The sequence below is a fragment of the Arvicanthis niloticus genome, chromosome 2, assembly GCF_011762505.2.
Source record: "Arvicanthis niloticus isolate mArvNil1 chromosome 2, mArvNil1.pat.X, whole genome shotgun sequence".
Lineage (NCBI taxonomy): Eukaryota > Metazoa > Chordata > Mammalia > Rodentia > Muridae > Arvicanthis > Arvicanthis niloticus.
Genome location: NC_047659.1, coordinates 83083961 through 83109515, shown reverse-complemented (window position 1 = coordinate 83109515; position 25555 = coordinate 83083961). Strand labels below are relative to the sequence as shown.

Here is a 25555-nt window from a genome sequence, read left to right as displayed (position 1 = left end):
GGTAAACAAGTTTACCTGAATTGATTTATTGTGAATTATTTGTGAATTTATAAGAATTAATTGATTGTGAAGGTTATTCTATGTATATTGTTAAGTGATAAAAAGATAATGGAAAAATAATTTATCATTTATATTAAAGATTATATGTGTAGCATAATTTAAATAGAATGTAGTCAATTTACTAGATGTATTTTAGCAATTACTGCAGATGTCCAATTTTTGTGTCCATCATTTTCCAATATTATTAATTACAGAGGCAATATTATACAACTGGTTTTGTCTTCACTGGAAAATGATCCTATGCAGGCATTAATATAGTATGGCCAACATAGTGTTAGAGAGAGCACAGCCTGAGAGGTGACATACCAGAATTTAAGTTGTGTTTGAGAAGAAGTGATTCTACCTTCTCATTTAAACTTAAGAATGTGTTTTTTTTTTTTTCCCCATGTAACAGACTTCAAATCTGGTTAAAATGTGTTTGGTTATTGCCATCTCAGACATGCCACTATTGCATTTGAGGGCACATCTTGCCTGTCAGTTTTTTAAAAACATGTTCATTTATGTGTATGTGATCATGTATTTGTGCATATGCATGCCAGCGCTCACTGAGGCCAAAGATACAATAGAATACTATGAGCAAGAATTACAGGCAGTTATGGGCCATTTGATTCTAGGAATAGAATCCCAGCCTTCTCTACAAGCAGCAAGTGCTCTTTATCGTGGAATCAGGTCTCTATCCCCCATATAGCCAATTTTAAAAATTAGAGTGAAAATAGATGAAGTAAAACTAGTAAACATTAAAATGAAGTTAAATATTTTAAAAAAATCATTAATTTAAATACATCTAGAGGCACACACAATATAAGATTAGTCTGCCTTCATCAGTGAAGCTTCTTATTATACTTTGTAATGGGGCTGAAGTTTGGGGAATGTAAACACAAAAACCCATAACTGGGAATTAGTGATAGGAGAGTGCTCAGTCCTACCTGTAGTAGCCTTCTATTCCTCTTTAGTACTCAGGGAGCATTGCAAAAGTGCATGGCACCAAGACCTGGGTCAGAGGATTGGGAGATGTGCAGCAAGCAGACATCTTGTGAACATGACACAGCTGTTGCACTAATGAGCTTACTACAACTGTGGTTATCTGTACAAGAACTGGACAGAACTGAGGCCACAAACATCAAGGATGGGGGAAAAGGCCTCACAGGGGGACTGTTGAAGATTAGTGGTTTCTGGAGGAGGAGATGTAGTCTTCTTCAGTGCGTAGATTATAAAGCATTAGTGGGTAAATCTGAGTTATGAAAAATTTATCTGTATTGCAATCAAGGAAAGAAGTAAAAATCCTTCCTATTGGATTCCTTTAACCAAGAGGGAATTCAGACTTGAATGCTCCACTTTACATTTCTCGTGTCTTCTGTCCTTTATTTGTTGTGGATCTGAATCTGTGCCTGTCTAATGGCTTTCTTGTAGTTTGTTTGTTTTTGTGTCTGTTTGTCTACCCCTATGTGTGTCTGTCTGTTTTATGAGCTACATGTGTGAGTGATCTGTTTGCCATATCCAACAAAGGACTTCACCATGTATTTATGAACAGCATAGAAACCATCAGATAGTAAAGGAATGGTATACTTTACAAAAATTTTTACAAAGAGTTTTATGAGAGCATAAGTCATTGTCTCAAACTGATCCCATCTCACCCAGGAAAACAATCATCATTTAATTAACAAACAATAATGATAAATGTCTGCTTTCAACCTTTGTGGTTGCATTTAAGAAGTTATTTTTAACTTCTGTATTAGCTGCTTCTGGCAAGACATACAATTATCTGGATCAGAGGAATAGGAGAACATACAAATTGAGATTGCAGTTTAGGTTGTAATAGTTGTTTACATGGGAAGTCCAAGGAAATTAAGGTTGATTGTTACAATGTTCTCTTAAAGGCAGTTTAAGCAGCTTGAGTACACAGTAGACTAGAAACTTTAAGTGACTTCAGGGTGTATTATTAGCTTTGGCTGTGAGGGCCAGGAAAAACTTCAATTTCTTAGAATAAAAGATATTTTTAGAATTTATTTAACACATATTTCTTTCAATTTCACAGTATAAAATGTACAAAATATTCTGAATCAGCATAGAAAATTAATAAGCTTTACTTATCAACATATAAGTATGATGAAATAAATACTTTTTTTTCCTCAGGAAAGACAGAAATATATCAACATATAAAATCAGCTTTGCAAATATATACTATAGATGGAAATTTATTATTTTTTTAGCTTTTTGTGGATAATAAAGTATAGTTATCATACTTAATGAATACTAAGCTCTACTTAAACATGCCATTATTGCTGGTTTACTTGAAATAAATTATTCAATATCTATAAAATGCCAGACATAGAATAATAAACTGTCTCAGCCTAGCAGTCTTCAGTTATGATTATCGGAGAGCAATCAGAAGATGCATTTTGTGTTTCCGTACATTAGAGTGATTTCCTCAGATTGAGTAGCTGAGTAATCAGTCTTCTCATTGCCACCTTCATGTCTTTGTTCCTCAGTGTGTAAATGACAGGGTTCAGGATGGGTGTAATCATAAAATCCAGAATGGCAAGGAATTTATCCAGTGGCACAGTAGGAAATGGCCACATGTACACAAAGATGCATGGTCCAAAGAATAAAACTACCACAGAAATGTGAGCAGAAAGTGTTGAGAGGGCCTTGGACAAATCACCCGATGATGAATGTTTTCTTACAATGAACAGGATAACAATGTAGGAGATTATCAACAAGAAGAAAGTACCCATGGAAATAAACCCACTGTTGGCCGTAACCATTAACTGCATTTTCTTGGGGTCTATGCATGCCAGTTTGATAAACTGAGGAAGATCACAATAAAAGCTATCTATCTCATTAGGACCACAAAAACTTAATTTGAGAATAAAAGCTAATTGGGCCACTGAGTGTAAAAAGCCAATAACCCAAGCACCAGACAGAAGCATGAGGCACATCCTTCGGCTCATGATAATGAGGTAGTGGAGGGGCTTACATATGGCCACATATCTGTCCCAGGCCATAGCTACCAACAATACCATCTCAGATGCCCCAAGAACATGAAGGACAAATATCTGGAAGACACAACCCTGGAATGAGATGGTATTGTACCCACAAGACAGATCAGAAATCATCTTGGGTACAGTTAAGGTGGAAAGACATAAATCAATAAGTGCAAGGTTTCCCAAAAGAAAGTACATAGGGGAATGTAAATGTGGGTCAAAGGCTAGTGTAAGCACAACAAGAATATTACCCAGCACAATGGCTACATAAAATACCACAGAGAAGGCAAGGATAAAAGGTTGAATTTTTCTAGATGTTGAAAGTCCCAGAAACACAAATTCAGAAACCTCGGTATAATTTTTTTTAAGCATTTACTTTTTTCTTCTGTTACCTAAGTGAATGACAACAAAAGAGTTGTAAAAAATAATTTAATATAAGTAAATAGTTTAAAAACCAATTCAGAATATTTTCTAACTTAATTAAGACAAAATAATTTTTTATTATCCATAGAAAGCATTGACTATTCCTTAGATCATTTATCTGTCCATCTAATACTCTGTAGTTATGTACCACATGCCTGGAACTAGATCAGGTACTTAGGTGAAAATTGGATTGTTCATCAGGAACTAAATAAAATGCAACACCTACTATTATAATACATTTAAACAAAAACACAATGTAGTATCTAAACTACATGAGTCACCACAGTGGTATTCACTCTTTGATAATAGCCTTGCTATTACTTCAGAGGATGAGAAGAATTTTAATCTTTTTTATTGGTCTGCACTAGCAATTCAAAATAATTATACCAGTAGGGTGAGAGGAAGAGTGATGGAGATCAGACAGGAGGAGAAGCCAAATTTATAATCTTAGATACATTATTAGAATTTTATCTTTTATTTAAACCAATAATAAGCTTTTGCAGTATAATAAGCAGCTTAAATGTAATTACTATTTTCTAATGGTCAAATAAAAAATAGAGTGGATGAAATTCAAGTGATCAGTTATAGCACAAATATCAAGTGATCAGTTATAGAGAACTATATGGTTTTATGGGACCTAATAAATTATTATTTTGTGCTGTAACAGATTAAACTTTCAAGTCACATTTGATTCTCATCATATGTCTAGTTGACTTCATAGGTAATTTAAATATTATAAAACAGAACTAGGGATGCAGAGATGATTTGAAAGGTTCTTTGTGTACAAGCATAAAGAACTGAGTTCAGATTTCCCATCACCTGCTTAAAAGCTGACTGTAGTGGAACATAATCATATCAGTGCAGGATATACAGGGACAAGCAGATTCTGGGCATGCCAGTCTTCAGATTGCCTAGAAAGTTAGCTCAAGGTTCAGTGAATAAGCATATCTTAAGTTAATAGGTGGAAAACCATAGAGTATGACACACAATGCTGAACATTGTAGTCCTACATATGAAATCCCCATTTTACAGTCACCAATAAGGTCTGCTAAAGCCTTGGCATTTTTCACATCATCTCTCAATTTTATACCTGGACGCCTGCATGAAAGACTTGAGGTAGTCAGGCTGAGCACACTCTTGGTTATGGATATCTAGTAATAGCCATAACTCAAGGGAAACACTGCAGAGGTGTTGTTAGGAGGCCCCACCATATTGGTGCTAAGTAGAAAATTTATATTGTACATGACAGATGAAATAGATCAAGACTGGGTTAACTAGGACAATCCTTGAGGTGAATGGCAAGAGATGTCTTTTGTAAAGGTCCTATACTCAAAACTCTAAAGGAATGAAATGCTATCTACAAATTTAAAATATTTATATTCTGGGCTCCAAAGTATATACATATTCAGTAGATTTTCAGTTGTGGGAATGAATCAAATATTCTATTAAACCACAATTACTTCATTTTTAAAAGAAAAGCAGCACTAACAGCATTCTCTGAGTCATAGAAAAAATAATTTATTACTTAGCTGTTTTGATTTTACTCTCTAAGTATTTAGAATTTTTTACTGATAATATTGTTTTCATGGGAAGAAAGAAATATACTCAGAATTAATTCAGAATATCAATATTCACAAGGTGGTCAAAATTTTAACACATAGAGTCTGCTTGGAACAATAGCACTGTTTATATACAGAACTCACAACCGGATGAACACATATAGTTAACTAGTCAACTAGGTTTGATGTCCATCCTCATTAATCATTCTTTTCCTGTTTTCCAATCAAAATGAGAAGAAAAGGAGGGATTTGGAAAAGCAGGAAAATAGATTAGCAAATGATTCCTACTTTTTTTAATTATTCAAGATAAAATCTCATTTTGTACATTGTATATGTACTATAAATTAATAGATTTTAAAATGTATTATTACAGAATTATTAAATATGTGACATATATATCCAGAATATAGTTGAAAAGTCTCAATAGTGTATGTATTAATATCAGTACATATATATAATCAAATAATATGAATTTTAAAAACTCACCTGAATAGTTCTACATATACAAGCCCAAAGGGATTCTACTTAACTGAAAGACAAGAGAAAGTATAAAAATAGTAATATGTTTATTTGTGGACATGTTTGAATTTATACATTCTTCAAAAGAAAAAAAAACCACCAAATCATACCAGCAATGGTGAGTCCTCAAAGGTAGGATTCTATGTGGCTTTCACTTCTTAAATTCTATATTCCTGTATTGTTTAAATGGTTTAGAAGAATGTTGTACTAATGTTAATTAAGAATGGGTTTGACAATACAAACAAGTCAGGAACAGACTTATAAATTCAATGGAGTGATATCAGATTTACCCAATCTATCATTTAAAGTTATAATTTAAAATTTTAAAATTTTAAAAGTTTAAGATTTGAAAAATATTTTCTCCTAAATGTATGTCACTCTACAAGGAATGTTCCCATTAACAGACTCATCATCAATATAAAATTGTAGGATCTTGATTGATCCTAGAATAGGACAGATCGTGAAAAGTAAAGGAGAAGAGACAAGGGATGTGGGCAAAGAGAAGAAATAATAGGGAAGATACAATAAGGCAAGACATCACTATAGGGGCGACAACTGAAGAAATTAAAATAATATTTAAAGGCCAGATATCTTGCTCTCTTCACACTGACCTATCATGAAGGCTAATGCAGAAAGATTGGCCTCAGCTACATAACAAGCAAAACTAGGTCATCAATGATGGCACACAAATGGAGTATTTCTTGTGTCTTCTTGTATATTCTCATTGTGTGAACCCCTAAGCAGCCACCACATTCAGAATATCTCTGTGTAGCAGGCAAGCTCCTAGACCCTGACTATTGGTCTTCTTCCTGCTCTCATCTGACATTTTTTTTTATAAGATCATCTCATTGCCAACATCTTCATTAGCTTCTAGAGAGTTACCACTGAATCACAAAACTGTTTTGCAAATCAAGATGAAACCTAGGGTTATAAAGAACAATTTAACTTATAAATTTGCGTTGGGAAGCCCAATATAAATAAATGCTTGCTAGGTATATATGAAAAAAGCAAAGAAGATAGGGAACTTTGAGTGTAACAGGGATACTGTGCATTAGCTATGAAAGAGACATAACTCCTAACTTTAGTGCAGTATTAATGTCCACTTACCTAGCATCTTCAAATACCATAACACAGCATTTAGACTATTACTATATGTGTTGGAAAGTGTCTTCCTCTTGGATGCATGCTGTGTCTTTAGTGCTTCTTCCCAATGCTCTAACTACCTAAACCCTGACAACAGTATTTGGTGACCACTTGTTGGCTGGTGATCTAAGTCTCCAGACCATTTACCATGGGAATTTTGTTTCTGAATCCCATGGCCTTAAAGAGAGAAATTCTAGTTGTTTTTGTAAGCATTTGATTAGAAAACAAAGAAGCAAAATACTTTAAAAGCAACATCTGACATTTTACTGCATAATATTAATTATATATAATTTTAGATGATATTATTGAAAATCATGTAGCTATTAACTAATCCATTATCATTTTCTTCTTTTGTTAACATTAATTGGTCAAAACAATTAATTAAATTATGACATTCTCTTACTTACATATACCTTATAATATTAACTCCTTCTGGAGAAAGGACTGAAGGAGATGAAGGAGTTTGCAAACCCACTGGAAGAACAAGAATATCAATCAGCAAGAACGCCCCTGCCCCAGAGCTCCCAGCAACTAAACCGCCAACCAAGAAGTACACATGGAGGGACCCATGGCTCCAGCTACATATGTAGCATAGGATGACCTTGTTGGGCATCAATCGGAGGCCATTGGTCCTGTGAAGGCTCGATGCTCCAGTGTAGGGGAATTCGAGGGCGAAGAGGCAGGAGTGAGTGGGTAGGTGGAGGAATACCCTCATAAATGCAGGGGAGGGGGATAGGATAGGGGAGTTCTGGGTAGGGTGGAAAGGGGATAACATTTGAAATGTAAATAAAGAAAATATCCAATAAAAAATATTAACTCCTTCTATTAACCCTTCTCATCCATCTACCCCCACCATTTTCAGCTTCCATATCCATAATCATCCCCCATTTTATTTTTGTGTCATTATATCTAAGCTCAAATTTCACATATGAAACAAAGTACTTGTATTTGTGAGTTTGGTTCATGTTATGATATTTTGTACCACTGGAAAGAAAAGCAAAGAATCTTCAAATTAGCACTGTTGCTAATTTAAAAAAACATGCAAAAATTTCTACTTTAGAGTCATATATATTATTAATTAATGCATATCTTTTTTTTTTAATAAAACTTTACATTCTCTATATAGACAAAGATTACCAAAGTAATATTATCTAATATTGAAAGAAACTTGTTTCATGTCTATTTCCTAATGGATATTGTATGTAAATGGAAAGACCACACTATCTCCTCTTTCTATCATTTTTATAACACCCAAGTGAAAATTCTGTCTGTCTGTCTGCCTATCTGTCTATGTGTGTTGGATGATGAGTATGGTGGTTAATGCCTGTAGTCTTAGCACATTGTGGGTAAAGGCAGTAAGTAAATGTGTGAGGTGAGTCTGTGACATAATGTATTGAAGCCACCCTGTATTAAAGGCCATGTCCCAGTCTTCTAAACCAAAAACAAACAAACAAAACATTTTTGGACTATTTTCAATAGTTTTGGTTAATATATAGGAGTGAAGTGAATGAATCTTACTGGAAAATTATATTAGACCCTCTATTATTTCTATTACAGGAGAATAAATTACATAGTATGGTGGATGTAAGTACAATGGAATATGAAACAAGGCAAGAAAAGGAATTAGGCAAGTGTGTGAAAGACTAGTGGTTTTGTTTGTTTGTTCTTTTGTTTATAGATATAGAGTTTTGTTATGCTTATTCACCTAGTCTAAACTTCATTTTTTGGTCCAGCTTCATTTGTGATAAAAGTCCATTCAGTCTATGCCTGTGAAGGGTGCAGTTTTGATGAATTGAATACTGACTTTGTGGTACTGAGGATGAAATACAGCTCCTCCTATAGCTAGTCAAGTACACTGACACTGAATTATAATGCCAGCACTAAGACTTCATTTTAACATTTAGTATTTGATATGTGTTTATTTATTTTAAATTTTAAATTATTTGACAATTTCATACATATATACAATGTATTTTGATTACATTCAATTCCTATTATCCTCTCTTACTATACTCTTGCTCATACTGGATTTTAGTACCTAACTTTCCTGGTTTCATGCCATTTTTTACAATCATCTGTATTAAGTAAGGGTTTCTTACATTTAGAGCCTGGGTTGCCTCATTCAAGATGATATTTTCTAGTTCTATATATTTGCTTGAGAAATTCACAGTGTCTTATTTGTAATAGCTGAGTAGTATTCCTTTGTAAAAAACAAAACAAAACAAACACATTTTGTTTATTCATTCTTAAGTTGAGGAATAATTAGGTTGTTTCCAGTTTCTGGCTATTATGAGTAAAGCTCCTATAAACATAGTTGAGAGAGTATCCTTATGGGATGGTAAAACATCTTTTGGGTACATGCCCGGGAGTGGTATACCTGGCTCTTGAGGTAAAACTATTCCCAATCTTCTGAGAAACTACCAAATTGATTTCCAGAGTGCTTATACAAGCGTGCACTCCTATAAGCAGTGATAGATTGTTCCTCTTGCTCCACATCCATGCCAGCTCCTTGAATTTTTGATCTTAGCTATTCTGGTATGTGTAAGGTGAAATCTCAGAGTGTTTTTGATCTGCATTTTCTTGATGACTAAGGACATTGACCATTTCTTTTTTTTTTTTATTATTAGATCTTTCATTTACACTTTAGATACCATCCCGTTTCCCCATCCCCCCCCCTTAGAAAACCCCTATCCCATGCCCCCTTTTCCTTTTTGCATTTATACATTTTTTTAAGAAATGTTAATCATAGGCTTTATAAGTTTGGTATTGTTCAATCAGAGGTGTAACCCACTACCCAACCTAGATATATCAACTATCTTTGACTGGTGGAGATACATGAACATCTGCTTCCCTGTCTCCCCCCTCTATCTCTCTTTCATCACCTAGCTTCTCCTCTCCTTCTTCTTCTCCTCTTCTTACTCCTTTTCTTCCTCTCAGTACTCCTCCCACCTTAGCTCCTCCTACACATCACCCTTCATGTTAAAAGGAAACTTTTCTCTCAAAATACAATTAGAGCATAATTATGCCTATTTGTACCAGTGAGGTACAAGATAGTCCTAATACCCAGTCCATCCTTTTGTTGACTAACCAGCACCTCTGTCATCTATCCTAACTAAAACACTTAGTTCTGAACCTGGCTTTTTCCTTGGCTTTAGGATGAATGTCAGCTGATGACCATACACTCAGATCTTTTCTCTCAAAGTAAATAGCTATAAGTTTTCAACCCCATCAGAAATCCAGAATGACTGAGTTGTTTAAATGTTTCTTGGCCATTAGAGATTAGTTTGTTGAGAATTCTGTTTAGCTCTGTACCCCCATTTTAAAAAATTAGATTACTTGGATTATTCTTGAATGTTTTATATATTTTGGATATGTGAAACCTATGTCAGATGTAGGGTTGATGAGGATCTTTTCCTAATATGTAGGCTGTAATTTTGCCATATTTTTTCAGAAGCTTTTTAGGAAAACACATATAATATGTATTCATTTACAACTGGATATTATCCATAAAGTACAGGGTAACCACACTAAAACCCACAGACCCAAAAAAGCCAAATAACAAGGAGGTTATAAGGGAGAATGGTTGAATCTTTTTTAGAAAGTAAATATATATATATATATATATATATATATATATATATATATATATATATGGAACTGAGTGGGAGAAGGGAGGAGAAAGGAAGTGAGGTGGGGAAGATTAGATGTAGAGAAAACCAGAGAGAGAATGTAAATCACTGAGTAGAGGGAGGAGCTCTAGGACATGCCAGAGATCTGGGACAAGGCAGGTGAGAGGCTCCAGGGTGTTGATATTGGCCACTCTGGTTGAAACTACTAGCAGTGGAAGATATAGATCCTCAAGTGGCCAGACTTTCAAAAAAGAGCTAATGCCAATACTCCGCAAACTATTCCATAAAGGAGAAACACAGAGAACATTGCTAAACTTTTTCTATGAGGCCACCACTACCCTGATACCTAAACCATACAAAAGATCAACAAAGAAAGAAAATGTCAGACTAATTTCCCTTATGAACATCAATGAAAAAATACTTAATAAAATATTCACAAAATGAATCCAAGAACACATCAAAGACATCATCCATTAACTGTGACCAAGTAGGCTTCATCCCAGAGATGCAAGTGTGGTTCAGTATATAAAAATCCATCATATAATCCATCACATAAACAAATTAAAAGAAAAAAAATCACATGATCATTTTACCAGATGCTGAAAAGGCTATTGACAAAATCTAGTACTCCTTTATGATAAAAGTCATAGAGAGAGCAGAGATACAAGGTACATACCAAATAGAGTAAAGTTTACATAAAGCAAGCCAATAGCCAACATCAAATTAAATAAAGAGAAAATTAAAGTATTTACACTAAAATTGGGGACAAGGCAAAGGTACTCACTCTCACTTTCACTCTATCTCTTCAATATAGTAGTTGAAGTTCTAACTAGAGCCATAAAACAACTAAATGAAATCGAAGGGATACAAACTAGAAAGTAAGAAGTCAAAATATCCCTACTTGTAGATGATATGATAGTTATGTAAGGGACCCCCTAAAATTCTATCAGCTGATAAATATGTTAAGAAAATGTTGAGTCCTGCATGGCCTAGAAGTGACAGGATGACATGTTTTTTTGCACCTGTAGCAGGGGCAGCAAGAAGTGGATTTCCAAGAGTGTTGACAGTTGCTGTGGATGTAGGGTTTGTTTGCATAATAATACGCATAATTTACTTTATATTCCTCCTTTGAGAGATGTTCTCCTTATGAAAGTTAATGACTCCATGATGCTTAGAAATAGTTCAAGTCTGGGGCCAAGGAAGTGTTCTGCTTTATAATACTGCTCTAGAGTATTATAAAATTTAATTAGATATACAATTAATTGATATGTAATATTACACATACATACATAATGAAATTTCCAAGGTAGGAATACAAATTCTGGCTTTCAAACATGAAAAACAAAAGAAGTTAGGGAAATAGTACTCTTCATAATAGACAGAAATAATACAAAATATCTTGGTGTAATTCTAATTAAGCAAGTGAATGACCTATACAAAAAGAACTTCAAATTACTGAAGAAGGAAATTGAGAAAGATATCAGAATATGAAGAGTTCTTTTACTCATGTATAGTATGATTTATATAGTGAAAATGTTCATCTTTCCAAAAGCAATCTATAGATTCAATGCAATACCCATCAAAATTCCAACACAATTCTTTACAGATCTTGAAAGAACAATTTTCAACTTCATAGGAAAAAAAAATCCAAGATATCTAAAACAATCCTGAAAAATAAAAGAACTTATGGAGAGATATCACTATCTCTGACTTCAAGCTGTACTATAGAGAAATAGTAATAAAAACTACATGGTATTGGTATAGAAACAGACAGATCAATGGAACAAAATCAAAGGCCCCAAAATAAACCCATACACTTTATGGACACTTGATATTTTTACAAAGAAGCAAAACTATATAACAGAAAAGGGAGATCATCTTCAACAAATGGTGCTGATCTAACAGGATGTCTGCATGTAGAACAACACAAATAGATCTATATTTATTATTCTACACAAAACTCAATTCCAAATGGATCAAAGACCTCAAAGTACAACCAAATACCCTAAATCTAATAGACTAGAAAGTTGGAAATAGCCTGGAACTCATTGGTATAGGAGACACCTACCTGAACAGAACACTAATGGTTCAGGCACTAATGGTTCAGGTCAAGAAGTTATAAATGGGACTTCATGAAACAAACAAATAAAAAAACTTCTGTAAGTCAAAGAACACTGGTATTAGGACAAAAATGACAGTTTACAATTTGGAAAAAGTCTTAACTAACCCTATATCTGACAGAGTAGTCATATCTAAAATATATAAAGAATTCAAAAAATTAGAAATAAATTCAAATTAATTAATTAATTAAATTAATTAATTAATTAAAATAAATTAAAATTCAAATAACCCAATTAAAAAATAGGGTACAGAGGTAAACAAAACAAAATTCTCAACAGAGGAGCACATAAAGAAATGTTCAGTGACCCTAGTCATAAGATAAATGCAAATCAAAATATCTCTGAGATTCCACCTTATACCCATCAGAGTTTCTAAGATCAAAATCTCAAAGGACAGCACATGCTGGTGAGAGTGTGGAACAAAGGGAATATTCTGCCACTGCTAGAGGGAATGCAAACTTGTATAAACACTCTGGAAATCAACTGGGTGATTTTTCAGAAGATTGGAAATGGTTCTACCTCAAGACCCGGCTTGGACACTCTTGGGTGTATACCCAAAAGATCCTCCACCATCCCACAAAAACACTTGCACAACTACGCTCATAACAGCTTTATTCATAATAGCCAGAAACTGGAAACAACCTATATGTTTGCAACTGAAGACTGGATAAAGAAATGTGGCTCATTTACATAATGGAATACCACTCAGCCATTAAAAACAAAGACGTTGTGAATTTCAAAGTGAAATGGATGGAACTAGAAAATATCATCCTGAGCAAGGTAACCTAGACCCAAAAAGGCATGCATGGTTTGTACTCAATTATAAGTAAGTATTAGCTATAAAGTACAGAGTGACCATGCTATTGTCAACAGACTCCAAAAAGCCAAATATCAACAAAGGCCCAAGGGAGGATGCATCTTTTTCAGAAGTGGGGGAAAAAATTGATATAGGAGTTCAATGGAAGGAGAGAACTGGGTTGAAGAGGGGAAAGGAAAGAGAACAGGTCCAGGGGAGGGGAGATCATATGTAAGGAGAGAAGGGGAGAGAAAAGGAAGATTGGTGATTTTGGGGAAATCTCTAGGAAGTGCTAGAGACCTGGGATTGAGGAAGGCCCTAGATGACCTATGGGTTGCCTCTAGCTGAGACTCCTAGCAAGACTCTCAGTGGAGGGATAAGGACATCAATCCACATACAAAACCTTGGACCCCAAATGTTTCCTACCTACAAGATCTGCAGGAACAAAAATAGATCAGAGATTGAGGGAATGACCAACTAATGACTGCTCCAAATTGAAACCCATACTACAGACAAGAACCAATCCCTGATACTGTTAATGATACTCTGTTATGCTTGTAGACAGGAACCTAGCCTTACTGTCCTCCGAGAGTCTCCATCAAGCAACCAACAAAAGAAGAGCCAGAGATTCACACTCAAACATTTGATAGAGATTGTGGAGTCTTACAGAAGAGTTGGGAAAAAGATTGACAGTCCCAAAGAGGACAGGGTCTCAAAAGGAAGACCAACAAAATAAACTAATCTGGACCCTGGGGGCTCCTAGAGACAGAATCACCAATCAAAAAGGGAGCACAGGCTAATCCCAGGCCCACGACACATATGCAGCAGATGAGCAGCCTGGGTCTTCCTGTGGGTCCCACAATAACTGGAGAAGGGCCTTCATTGAACCTGTTGCCTGCCTGGCTGTGTATTCAGTGGCCCTAAATGGACAGTATTGTCTGGTCCCAGTGAGAGAGAATTCTCCTTGTCTTGCAGAAACTTGATGGGCTGTTAGGTGTGTGTGTGTGTGTGTGTGTGTGTGTGTTATAGTGGGGAGTTAATACCTGAGGGGGAGCTTTCCTCTTTGGAGCAGGGGAATGTGGAATAGGGGGAGGACTTGTGTGAGGGGGTACTGGCATGAGAGGAAGGGCTAATACTGGGTTGCAAAATGAACAGTTTTTTTTTAATGTGTAATTGACATTGATAAGGTGATAATATTATTTTTATTTATTTTCATACTTCTATTTTTGAGAATTTCATAAATAGATATTCTATTTATATTATTTTCCTCTAACCCTTCTTGGTTTTTCCTACTGTCTCCCAAATTTATGACCTCTTCAATTCTTTTTGTTACACACACACACACACACACACACAAACACACACACTACCCTCCACACTTACACACAAACATCTGCTGAGTCCACTTAGCATTTCTCATATGCATATATATTTAGCAATGACAAATTGTGATTGTATAACCAATTCTAGGGTGCATTACGGCCTGATATTATTGAATCTCTTTTCTTGAGCAGCCAGTTGTTGCCTATAGCTATTCATCTAGGGTGATGATTGTAGGATTTCCCCAATCCACACCATTACACAAACTGGTATTATTTTGCAGACTTTCTTTGGATGACCTTATTACTGAGATTTTTTTTTTATTTTAATTCCTTGTTATATGCAAACAACATTACTTGTAGCAAGAGTCCTAGTATTCTGGATCTTAAAACCTTTCTGCCTACTAATCCTTGATATTGCTTGAGCCTTTGATGTAGGAATAATGTTCGGCACCTCATGATGTGTTGTTCTCTATATTTCTTTCTTTCTTATTTATTTATTTATTTACACTCTAGATTTTATTCTCCCGCTCTCCTGGCCTGGTCCATCCTCCGACCATTCCACATTTCATACATCATCTCCAGCCCTGTCCCCACAAGGATGTCTCCACCCCACATCCCCCCACCCCACCTGACCTCTAAACACTCTGGGGCCTCCAGTCTCTTGAGGGTTAGGTGTATCATCTCTGATCGAACACAGACCCGATTGTCTTCTGCTGTATATGTGTTGGGAGCCTCATATCAGCTCTGTATTTCTACCAGTCATTGATTTCTGTGATAATTTGTATCCTTCCTGTTACAAAAAGAAGCTTATTTGACAAGAGGTGAGAATTGCATTATCTCTAGACACAAGGATGTGTAGCAAGAATGCAGTCAGAAATTATACTGTATTATGAAAATGCTAATAGAAGGTTTTGCTCTAAGGTTCAAGACCTCATTGGCCACTGGGTAGTTAACTAGGTTTATAGTACCAGTCATGAATTTCCTCCTATGTCCTTATTATTCCAGGCTATATAATCATCTCTGAAGACTTACCCTAAAATCACAGAAATAAGAAAAATGCTTAGTGCTAATTAAACAAACTCAGAAATAATAAACATTTAAAAATCTTATAAGATGACTCAAGAGATGGCCCAGTAATAAGAACACAGATTGTTCTTGCAGAACAGCCTTATATTTTTTTGTGTTTGAGGATAATATTAACAATTTAGTTCATTATTAATTAATGTATATGTGGTACTTTGTTCTTGAGCTGATTTCTGTGTATACACTTGGACCCATGAGGCCCTGCCCTAAGGCTACCATGTACAAGACTAACTTGTCAAAAGTCTCTCAGTTAGACACAGTTGTCCCCTGCTTTTAGTACTACTTGGGTTATGTCAGGTAGGACACAGACACACACATAGCAGAAGGGAAATTAAAGTCACTAATCACATGCTTTTATTATTATTATTTTCACTTTTTTGAGACAGGATTTCTTTGTGTAGCCCTGAAGACCATGCTAGCCTTAAACTTCACAGAGATCTACCTGTCTCTGCTTCTGGAGCGCTGGGATTAAAGGCACACATCACTACTGCCTGGCTTCAAGCCACCACTGGCTATCAGATGAATTTGAAATAAGATCCTTGATTATCTGAGTAGGTTCTTATCTTCACAAAATTCTTAATGGATAGGTAGCAGAAGAATTAGTGTGGAACAGACTTGGAAGACATCACAGCCACTTGGGAAGGAAAAGGCCACAAGCCAAGAACATAGGCAACCTTCAGAAGCTGTGCAGCATTCCTGTCCCAGAGTGACCACAAACAATGTAGTCATGGTGACACCTTGACCTAGCCTAGAGGAATGTGAGTTCTGACCAGTAAAACCGCAGGAAGTCACTGTTTTTGGAATCTGTTAAAGTAACAAGGACCAGGAATTACTGACAGACAGACATATGGTGTCCTGTATTCATTTCTCAAAAGTCTCTTCACATGTCCTTCCCAGTGGAAGTAGATGCCATTTGTGGAATGGGCTTCAGAGATTGGCCTGTCAGTAACACTTTTGCCCAGGTCAGCAGATTGATTCTGGAACCCTGTGGTGTGTATACCTAATGTGAGGCTAAGCTGAGGTTACCACAGAAGCACTGGGAATTCTCCAGGCGCTTATGCTGTTCAACCTAGGCAGCCTTGGGGCAGGAGAATGACTTACAAAGGATTATTTGTGAATTTGCCAATTTTTTTCAAAGAATTAGCATCACAATGAAAGTGACATAAAATAATTTTAGTGGAAACAGTTTTGTGAAATAAAGGCCACTTGGGAGTATTTGAACAGTACTATAGTACATTCTGGGTCCTGGCATGTTTGTTCACAGCAGGAGGAAAGGCAAGCATCTGGTTTTTGTTTTTGAGACTGGGACTCATATATCCCAGACTAGCTTCAAAGATGTAACTGGGGACCTTGATCGGGTCTTGATCCTCCTGTTTTCTATTTCCTAACTACTGGGATTATGGGTCTGTATCACGACACTCTGTTTTATTTGGGGTCTTGCGTCTGCCAGGCAAGCATTCTACTAACTAAGCCATATCTTTAGCCTCATCTTTTTGTTTTTGGTTTGGTTTTCGTTTTAAAAAATTTTACTCAATTCCTTGGGTTAGAGAGTATATATATAATATATATAATATATATAATATAATATATAATATATAATATATAATATATAATATATAATATATAATATATAATATATAATATATAATATATAATATATAATATATAATATATAATATATAATATATAATATATAATATATAATATATAATATATAATATATAATATATAATATATAATATATAATATATAATATATAATATATAATATATAATATATAATATATAATATATAATATATAATATATAATATATAATATATAATATATAATATATAATATATAATATATAATATATAATAAATATATAATTAATATATAATATATAATATATAATATATAATATATAATATATAATATATAATATATAATATATAATATATAATATATAATATATAATATATAATATATAATATATAATATATAATATATAATATATAATATATAATATATAATATATAATATATAATATATAATATATAATATATAATATATAATATATAATATATAATATATAATATATAATATAATATATAATATATAATATATAATATATAATATATAATATATAATACATACTATTATATATTATATATAATATTATATATACAATATATATTATATTATATATTATATATATAATATACATATTATATATATATATTTTGGGGGGGACTTTTACTGTCTGAGGTTAGTCATGTATAGTGTTTCAGGATAAAGATAAATAAAATCCATACTTAAAGCACAAAAAAATGTATATGTGGTAATGAGACTAAAATCAGTGCTTTACTGTTGGCCTAAATATCCAGCCAAAACAAATTTTTAAGTCTAGATATGTTATACACAGTACATTGTTCATGTTAGACAGACACTTTTCTCCCCCTCTATTTTCATGTAATCATGAATGAAAACATTGATGACCAACTAACTAGAAGAACTCCCAAAGATAGTCACCCACTGTTTTGAGAAAAGTAATGCAGCATACACAGAAATGTGTCAGTTTTCTCCTTTAATATATTAACTCTTTTGAAAATGTTAAAGAAAAAAATGGTTTAAAGGCATGCTCAACCAGTGTTACCTAAAGCTTACTATTACATCATCACCTTATTCTTTTTGACTTCATGACAGATAGATGCACTGTTAGCTGGTATTCTGAGTTCTGAAACTGTGAGGTCTCAAAGGGACAAGATATAGATAGAAGAAGGTTTCCTTCCCAAGAGGCTGCTCTGCACTAAATATATACCTTACACATTAACATGAACCCTTGGCACAGCAGAAAATGGATTGATTTGCCTTATTTGATGCTATCTTGGAGTGTTGTTATAACTATGGACAATGATTGATCCATGAAAAAACACTTGGTCAGGTATTATCTTTCTCTGATAAAATGTGATCTATATATACTTGTTTATTTCTTCTTACTCCCTGTCTCTAAGATATTTAAGAAAATTCCACACTATTTTAATGACGTCTTACTACAAATATTAATAGGTGGAATTTGAAACCCCATATTGATTTCAGAAATATCAAGATTTTATTTAACAATTACGAGATGTCTGATCTCCAAAGGCATCAAGAAGAGTATTTTACCATTGTTGACCTGGCTGAAAAGACTTGCTCTCAATGATTCTGAACCATGGGAATACTTAGTATTCATGAAATAATGGATTTCTTACAAACACGGAGAGGTAACTATAATCACCAGAAATTTCTAGATAAGCTATAATTGATTATTAATTATTTAGATGCATATAACACACACAGATACACAGACACACAGACACACACACAGAGGGGGAAGAGAGGGAGGGAGAGAGAGAGAGAGCGAGAGAGACCGAGAGAGAGAGAGAGAGAGAGAGAGAGAGAGAGAGAGAGAGAGAAGGAAATTGTGATTTTGAAACTAAGGAACTGAAAGTGATATCACAGAAGGAAAAGGTATAATGTTAGAGAATACATGCTATGCATGCTGGTACATTCCTGATGTTATGAAAATTAGTGACACAGTATACTAGAAGTAACTGGTATGTGGAAGTCAGAGAGGTTGATTGGGACACAATTTTCATATGATTTTCAAATAAGCAACTTTAAAAGATGAAGGTGGTCTGATTTTCATTTTTTAATCCTAACTTGATTTTTCTTCAAGCTCTGATTCATGCCTTTTGGCTTTAGAAGTGTGGGGTTTTTTTTTTTTTTTGAATAGAGATTTAATTTTCTACATTGGGTATGCACAGTTGATAGTCAATTATTAATATTGACACCAATATGAATTAGTTTAATATAAATTGATGTTTCTTATAATTCTACTAAACATTAATTACTTCCAAAGAAAATACTGTATGAGAAAATAAGCAAGGGTTTTTAGTTTTGGTATAATAATACTTACAGCCTTAAAAATATGAAATAGAAAATCCTTAGAAGAATTTATTATGCTCGCTAAATACTAATTGATTTTTATTAATTTGATGATAGAAAAAAATCTTCATACATCTGACACTTTTTCATCATAGTTTTGCTTTATTTTTGGGTGGCTATAGACTGCATAATATAACACCACATTAACAAATTTGATTATGTACAACCATGCAAGTATGGTGACTACACAAGGAGAAGCCCTAGAATAATCAATGCCAAGACTAGTGGCAATATATTGAGATATATATATATATATATATATATATATATATATATATATATATAATATTTTCATATAGTTACTTGCATATTTATAATCTTTATGCTGTTATTTTGTCATAGATAATGTGTTATAATTTTTTCTTAATTCATAGAATCTTCACAAGTAAGTTTAACTCTTCTGTAATCAATCTTCCCTTCTTGATCCTAGGTCTTTAATTACCTATGTTACCTTTATAGTTTACCTGATGACTTTTTTCACCTGTAAGATGAACATAGATTTTTTTACCATGATTATGACATTACCTAATTTTGATAGAGGATGATGAACTAACATCAGTTATTAGAAAATAGATTTTGACATTGTAGAGGTATTGGATGAAATGTGTCAAGGGCATTGAAATTGTGATAGTTCAAAAGGAGGCAGAAAATGTAAAGAGGAAAAGTGAGGAGAAGAAGATAGGAAGAAAAGGGAATGAAAGTGGAAGGACAGAGAATTGGGAGTTATGAAAAATGTAGAGGAAAATTTTCTATATTTTGAATTGACTGAACATACATAAAGCTATTCATTAAAAATGATTTGTTATAAGAGTGTTATGTTTATAATGGTTATTAGTATGTGCAATTCACTATAATCAGTAATATTATTTTGAGGTCATCACTAGGACATAGTACGTGGAGAATGCTATTTTGTAAAAGGAACTGAGTATAAGCAGCTAAGGGATGATGAGAGCAGGTAGGAAACAGTCTTCCCCAGGGACAAGCCCACCAATTGGTTATCAATTCCAAATGGTCAGCCCTGAAACGTACACACAAGCAACATACAAACTCAGCATGCTATATGCATATATTTAGTAATATAAATGTATAAATGTTTCATACATATGTGTATGTAAAAACCATTAGTGAAAAAATTGGGTTATGGATTTGAAAGCAAACAAGGAGGGTATGCAAGATGATTTGGGGAGTAAAGGGAAAGGAGAATGATGTAATTACATTATAAGCTTAAAAATAAAAGAAATAACAAAAATATTTTTAAAAGAAAAAAAAAAAGAAAATAGAAATCTCTAGAATCTAGTAAGCTTTCTCATGTTATTTACCCTGACTAGCCCAAAATGTCTTCCACTCATGAATACAGGGAACAGATTTCTCTTCTATAAGTTATGGTTTTCCAGTTTATTGCTTCTGAGAATCAGCAGGAATAATACAAACATGCTAGAAATGAAGGACCCATCTGATTCTGGAAGCACATATCACCACTGTCCTAGTTTCAGAAGCGAAGGTCTTCTAATTTGGAACTTCTAATTTGAAATAAATCGACACTTGCCCAGACCCTGTGATTCTCCTAAGTCTCGTTTGCACTCTACTCCATACTGACTTCCTGATTTCAGCTTCTCACAGCCTATCTTTTTTAAATAGAAATTTATTTTGTTTTTAAAATAAAAATTTAATATTAATTAGTGTATTCTTTAAGTCACATTTTAGCACAAATGAGCTAAACTATAGATCTATTTTTCTGAACACTAGGCCTCCTTATTCACTGTAATTGGTATACTGTAGGTTTTAAGTAATTTTATACAGGATTTATAAATTTGAAATTTGTGATCAGAGAATATTTCTTTCCAATACTCATGACTTTTTTTTTTTTTTAATGACTGAATGTTTATCCCATCACAGATGGCTAAACATCTTATATTCACTGGCTTTTCAGTTCTTATAAAATCAACTACTGTCATTTTGAAATAATGTTGTCAATTTTAAAAGAACTATTATTACTATTTCTCTTTTTGTAAGTAACTTACATATTTATCCACTCATTAATTATTACATTTTTGAGATTCATTAACGAGCTAGTCATCTAAGATTTTAGGTTCATATAGAACTTTCCTTTCCTGTCTTATAGCTCCTGATGATTCTCATTTTTAAGTTCACATTTATTTCAGGTATACAGCATTGAATTGATTCAGATCACATTTATACTGATCAATTAAGAACAATATAATATGTTATAATACTGTCCCCATACTCATGAGTGAAAGACATTTTGGGTTAGTCAGGGTAAATAACATGAGAAAGCTTATTAGATTCTAGAGAGTTCCTTTTCTCTCTCTCTTTTTAAAATATTTTTATTGTTTCTTCTATTTTTAAGCTTACAATATAATTATATCATTCTCCTTTCCCTTTACTCCCCAAATCCTTTTGTATGCCCTCCTTGTTTGCTTTCAAATTCATAACCCATTTTTTTCACTGATTTTTACGTATACATATGTATGTAACATTTATACATTTATATTACTAAATATATGCATATATCATGATGAGTTTGTACGTTACTTGTGTGTACGTTTCAGGGCTGACCATTTGGGATTGATAACCAATTGGTTGGGTCTTCCTGAGGAAGACCATTTCCAATTAAGATTGATTATTTATATTATATCATAACTATTTATTAAATAATTTATTATATAATGGTATATAATGGAAATTCAAGAATGAAAATTAAAAATATCTTAATTTGCTTATATGCTTAGCTTTCTACTTACCTTTGACCTGACCTAACTTTGTTACTTTTCTCTAAAAATTTTTGTCATTGCATATTTAGTTTTATCAAGTTCAAAGTTTATTTCCTATTGCTTTTCATCTTATAAACATGATGTCAAAAATCCACTCTGAGCACTTTAGTTACATTTTACTAAATTGTTCTATATTTTACAGTTACATTTGTGTTTTATTTATATATTTATATTTTTATTTATTTATATTCACACGTGTTTCTGAAAAATATGCCATTGTTTTGTTAATGGCCATTGACATTAGCATACATTTCTTTTTATTTACCTATATAATAATTAATTTGTGTAAATAAATGAGAATAAAGTTTCTAGGACACATAATATATGAATGTTATAAGGAATGTTACATCCAAAAGCCAAGGTCATTCCAACATTAATAGGTTCAATCACTTCTATCAGAAGAATTTAAGATCTTCTTTTAATTAATATTTTCTGCTATTCCCAGAATCTCACACTGTATGTTTCACTTTGGAATAATTTGGAACTGAACTAAATGGAGAAAATAAACCAGTCTGAGGTGTCTGAATTTATTATTCTTGGGCTTTGTGATTCGTGGGAGCTCCAGGCTTTTTTCCTGGTAGTATTTTCTTCACTTTATTTAATCACCATTTTGGGAAACATATTTATTATAGTCATAATCATCACTGACCTTCACCTTCATTCTCCTATGTACTTCCTGTTGGCCAACCTCTCATTCATTGACTTCTGTCTTTCCTCAGTCACTACACCTAAGATGATCATAGACTTCCTCAAGGAAAAAAAGACCATCTCCTTTGGAGGGTGCATGTGTCAGATTTTCTTTGGACACTTCTTTGGAGGAGGTGAGATGGTACTGCTTGTATCAATGGCATATGACCGTTATGTAGCCATCTGTAAGCCACTCTATTACTCCAGAATCATGAACAGACATATGTGCATTGGATTAGTGATGGCATCATGGATCATTGGCTTTGTGCATTCAATAAGCCAACTGGTTATAATTGTAAATCTGCCCTTCTGTGGATCCAGAGTTTTGGACAGTTTTTTCTGTGATATTCCATTGGTCATCAAGCTAGCCTGCTTGGACATCTATGTTCTAGAAATTTTGATAAATGCTGACAGTGGGGTGCTAGCAGCCATATGCTTCATTCTGTTGCTGATGTCCTACTCCCATATCCTGACTACAGTCTGCCTTCACTCTAAGGATGGAGTATCCAAAGCTCTCTCTACTTGTACTGCACATATCACAGTGGTGGTGTTATTTTTTGGGCCCTGCATCTTTATCTACCTGTGGCCAGTCAGCATAACCTGGGTAGACAAGTTTCTTGCTGTGTTTTATGCAGTTATCACACCTCTCCTGAATCCAGCCATTTATACTTTAAGAAACAAAGAGATTAAAAATGCTATGAAGAGATTGCAATCCTAGCAAATGAGTTTCAGTGGATATTTTAAGATTTTAACATTTTTTAAAATTTTAACATTATTAAAATGTTAACTTGTGAGTTCCTAAACTAATCAACCTTTTTCTTTTACTCTAGACTACAAACATTCCCCAATTGATGGAACTTATATGTACTGCTAGTTAATAGATCTGTGTCTCTTCACTTTTATAAATTTCATTGATCATTGTATAAAAATAACTTTCTGTTTATATAATGATGCTAATCTTTAAATTTAAGATTTTGATTATCTCAAGTGAAGCTTCAGGTTAATGACAAATTACTTGTATCTATTACAGTTGGAGCTGTTACTTCAACTCTCATTATCTCATCATAAAATCAATTTTCAAAGCATGTGACAAGTCTCTAAATTTCCCAATAAGCCAGCAGATTGAATCTCAAACTTATTAGAGTGTTTTTGCAGTCTAGAGTAGGGCTGTCTCAAGTGGTCATGACTGGAGCATGTCCTTTGTCATTTCTGAAATAGTTTCCTTTGGTGCTGAAGTTTTCTTAAAATATTGAGTGTTAAAATGACAACATCCACTAGGCTATATTATCTGCTTGCTATTAAAAAATATATATCTAGGAAACAATCTCTGCTCAAGTTGCATGGCCTAAGGGAAAGACCTCCCAGAGACCCACTCTTGAGAATTAAAGCATTAAAAAAAAATCTTTACTATAAAGGCTCAAAAAGATCTCAACACAGAAAATGCCATCAGCATTTAAAAATGATTATAGTATTAAAGAATTCTTAACACAGTGCTGGAGACTAAGCAACAATTAAAGAGTACAACCTAAATCTAGTGCCCAGAACTGATGTGTGGCTCATAGTCACCTGTAATCTAGGACATCTCAAACCTCTGGACTTATAGACAACTGTACTCACACTTGTATGTGCATTTACACACACACACACACACACACACACACACACACACACACACTTAAAATAAAATAAAATAAAATTTGAAAAAGAATGTTTAACAGTATTGAGCTACTGCCCCCATGTTCCAGTGAGATGTATGTCTCTCAGATCAGTCTACTCTTGTGCCTTCTGCAGGCCAGAGGTCTCTTTTCCTTGATAACATTATATTGACCCAATGGCTTCTGGCTTTATCCATTGAGCTTAAGGGATGTAATGGGCTTGCTTCTCTGTGCTAGACTACTATGAAGGTGATTCACTCTCTGACTGAATCCCTGAACTCATCTCAAATCCTGAGTGGACTATGGAATTTTTCTTCCAGACAGGAATGTGGTCAGCTGCCAATACCAGGGAATCAAATATATTCTTAACTAATTGTACTCTTTCACCTTATTTAAATCTCTAAAAATTGTGCTTTTACCTAAGGGTAAGTTTGCTTTTAACAGCAGATTCAAATGCTGTAGCCAGAAAGCTGGCTTCCACCTATAAAATATTTCTTACCATTTTCTTTCTTGCTTTTCTAATCTATATGGTATTTTAGGCTTTTAGTGACTTTTTAATAGTTTGTAACCTTCTTCCTACACTATATCCTTTGTTTGTTATTTGTTTTCTCAATTGCAGAATTGAATAATTTATGTTTTTAATTCTTTAAGTATTTTTAATTACATTTTGAGACAATATTATAACTATATCATTTCTTCCCTTCTATCAATTCTCTTTAATGTCTCAGATACACTCAATACTACTGCTTTCTTTCAAATTTGTCATCTTTCTCTTATTTGTTGTTACAACACACACACACACACACACACTTC

General features: G+C 33.6%; 2 protein-coding genes across 3 annotated transcripts; one reads left to right on the top strand and one right to left on the bottom strand.

Annotated features, from left to right (window-relative positions):
- Positions 1-1610: 1610 nt before the first annotated feature.
- LOC117703886 (olfactory receptor 4F15-like) lies at positions 1611-6776 on the bottom strand. Of its 2 annotated transcripts, none has more exons than XM_034495742.2 (3): positions 6653-6776; positions 5513-5555; positions 1611-3436 (listed from the first exon to the last, which is right to left on the bottom strand). In XM_034495742.2, exon 3 carries the CDS (start codon positions 3414-3416, stop codon positions 2475-2477), a length of 942 nt encoding a protein of 313 aa, XP_034351633.1. In that variant the 5' UTR covers positions 3417-3436; positions 5513-5555; positions 6653-6776; the 3' UTR covers positions 1611-2474. The 2 variants fall into 2 exon arrangements, with proteins under 2 accessions (XP_034351633.1, XP_076785535.1); XM_076929420.1 differs by lacking the exon at positions 6653-6776 and adding an exon at positions 5656-6622.
- An 11708-nt stretch (positions 6777-18484) lies between these two features.
- On the top strand, positions 18485-25312 carry LOC117703837 (olfactory receptor 4K3-like). Its single transcript, XM_076929418.1, has 2 exons — positions 18485-18884; positions 22846-25312. Exon 2 carries the CDS (start codon positions 22894-22896, stop codon positions 23803-23805), a length of 912 nt encoding a protein of 303 aa, XP_076785533.1. The 5' UTR covers positions 18485-18884; positions 22846-22893; the 3' UTR covers positions 23806-25312.
- The last annotated feature ends 243 nt before the right edge of the window (positions 25313-25555 follow it).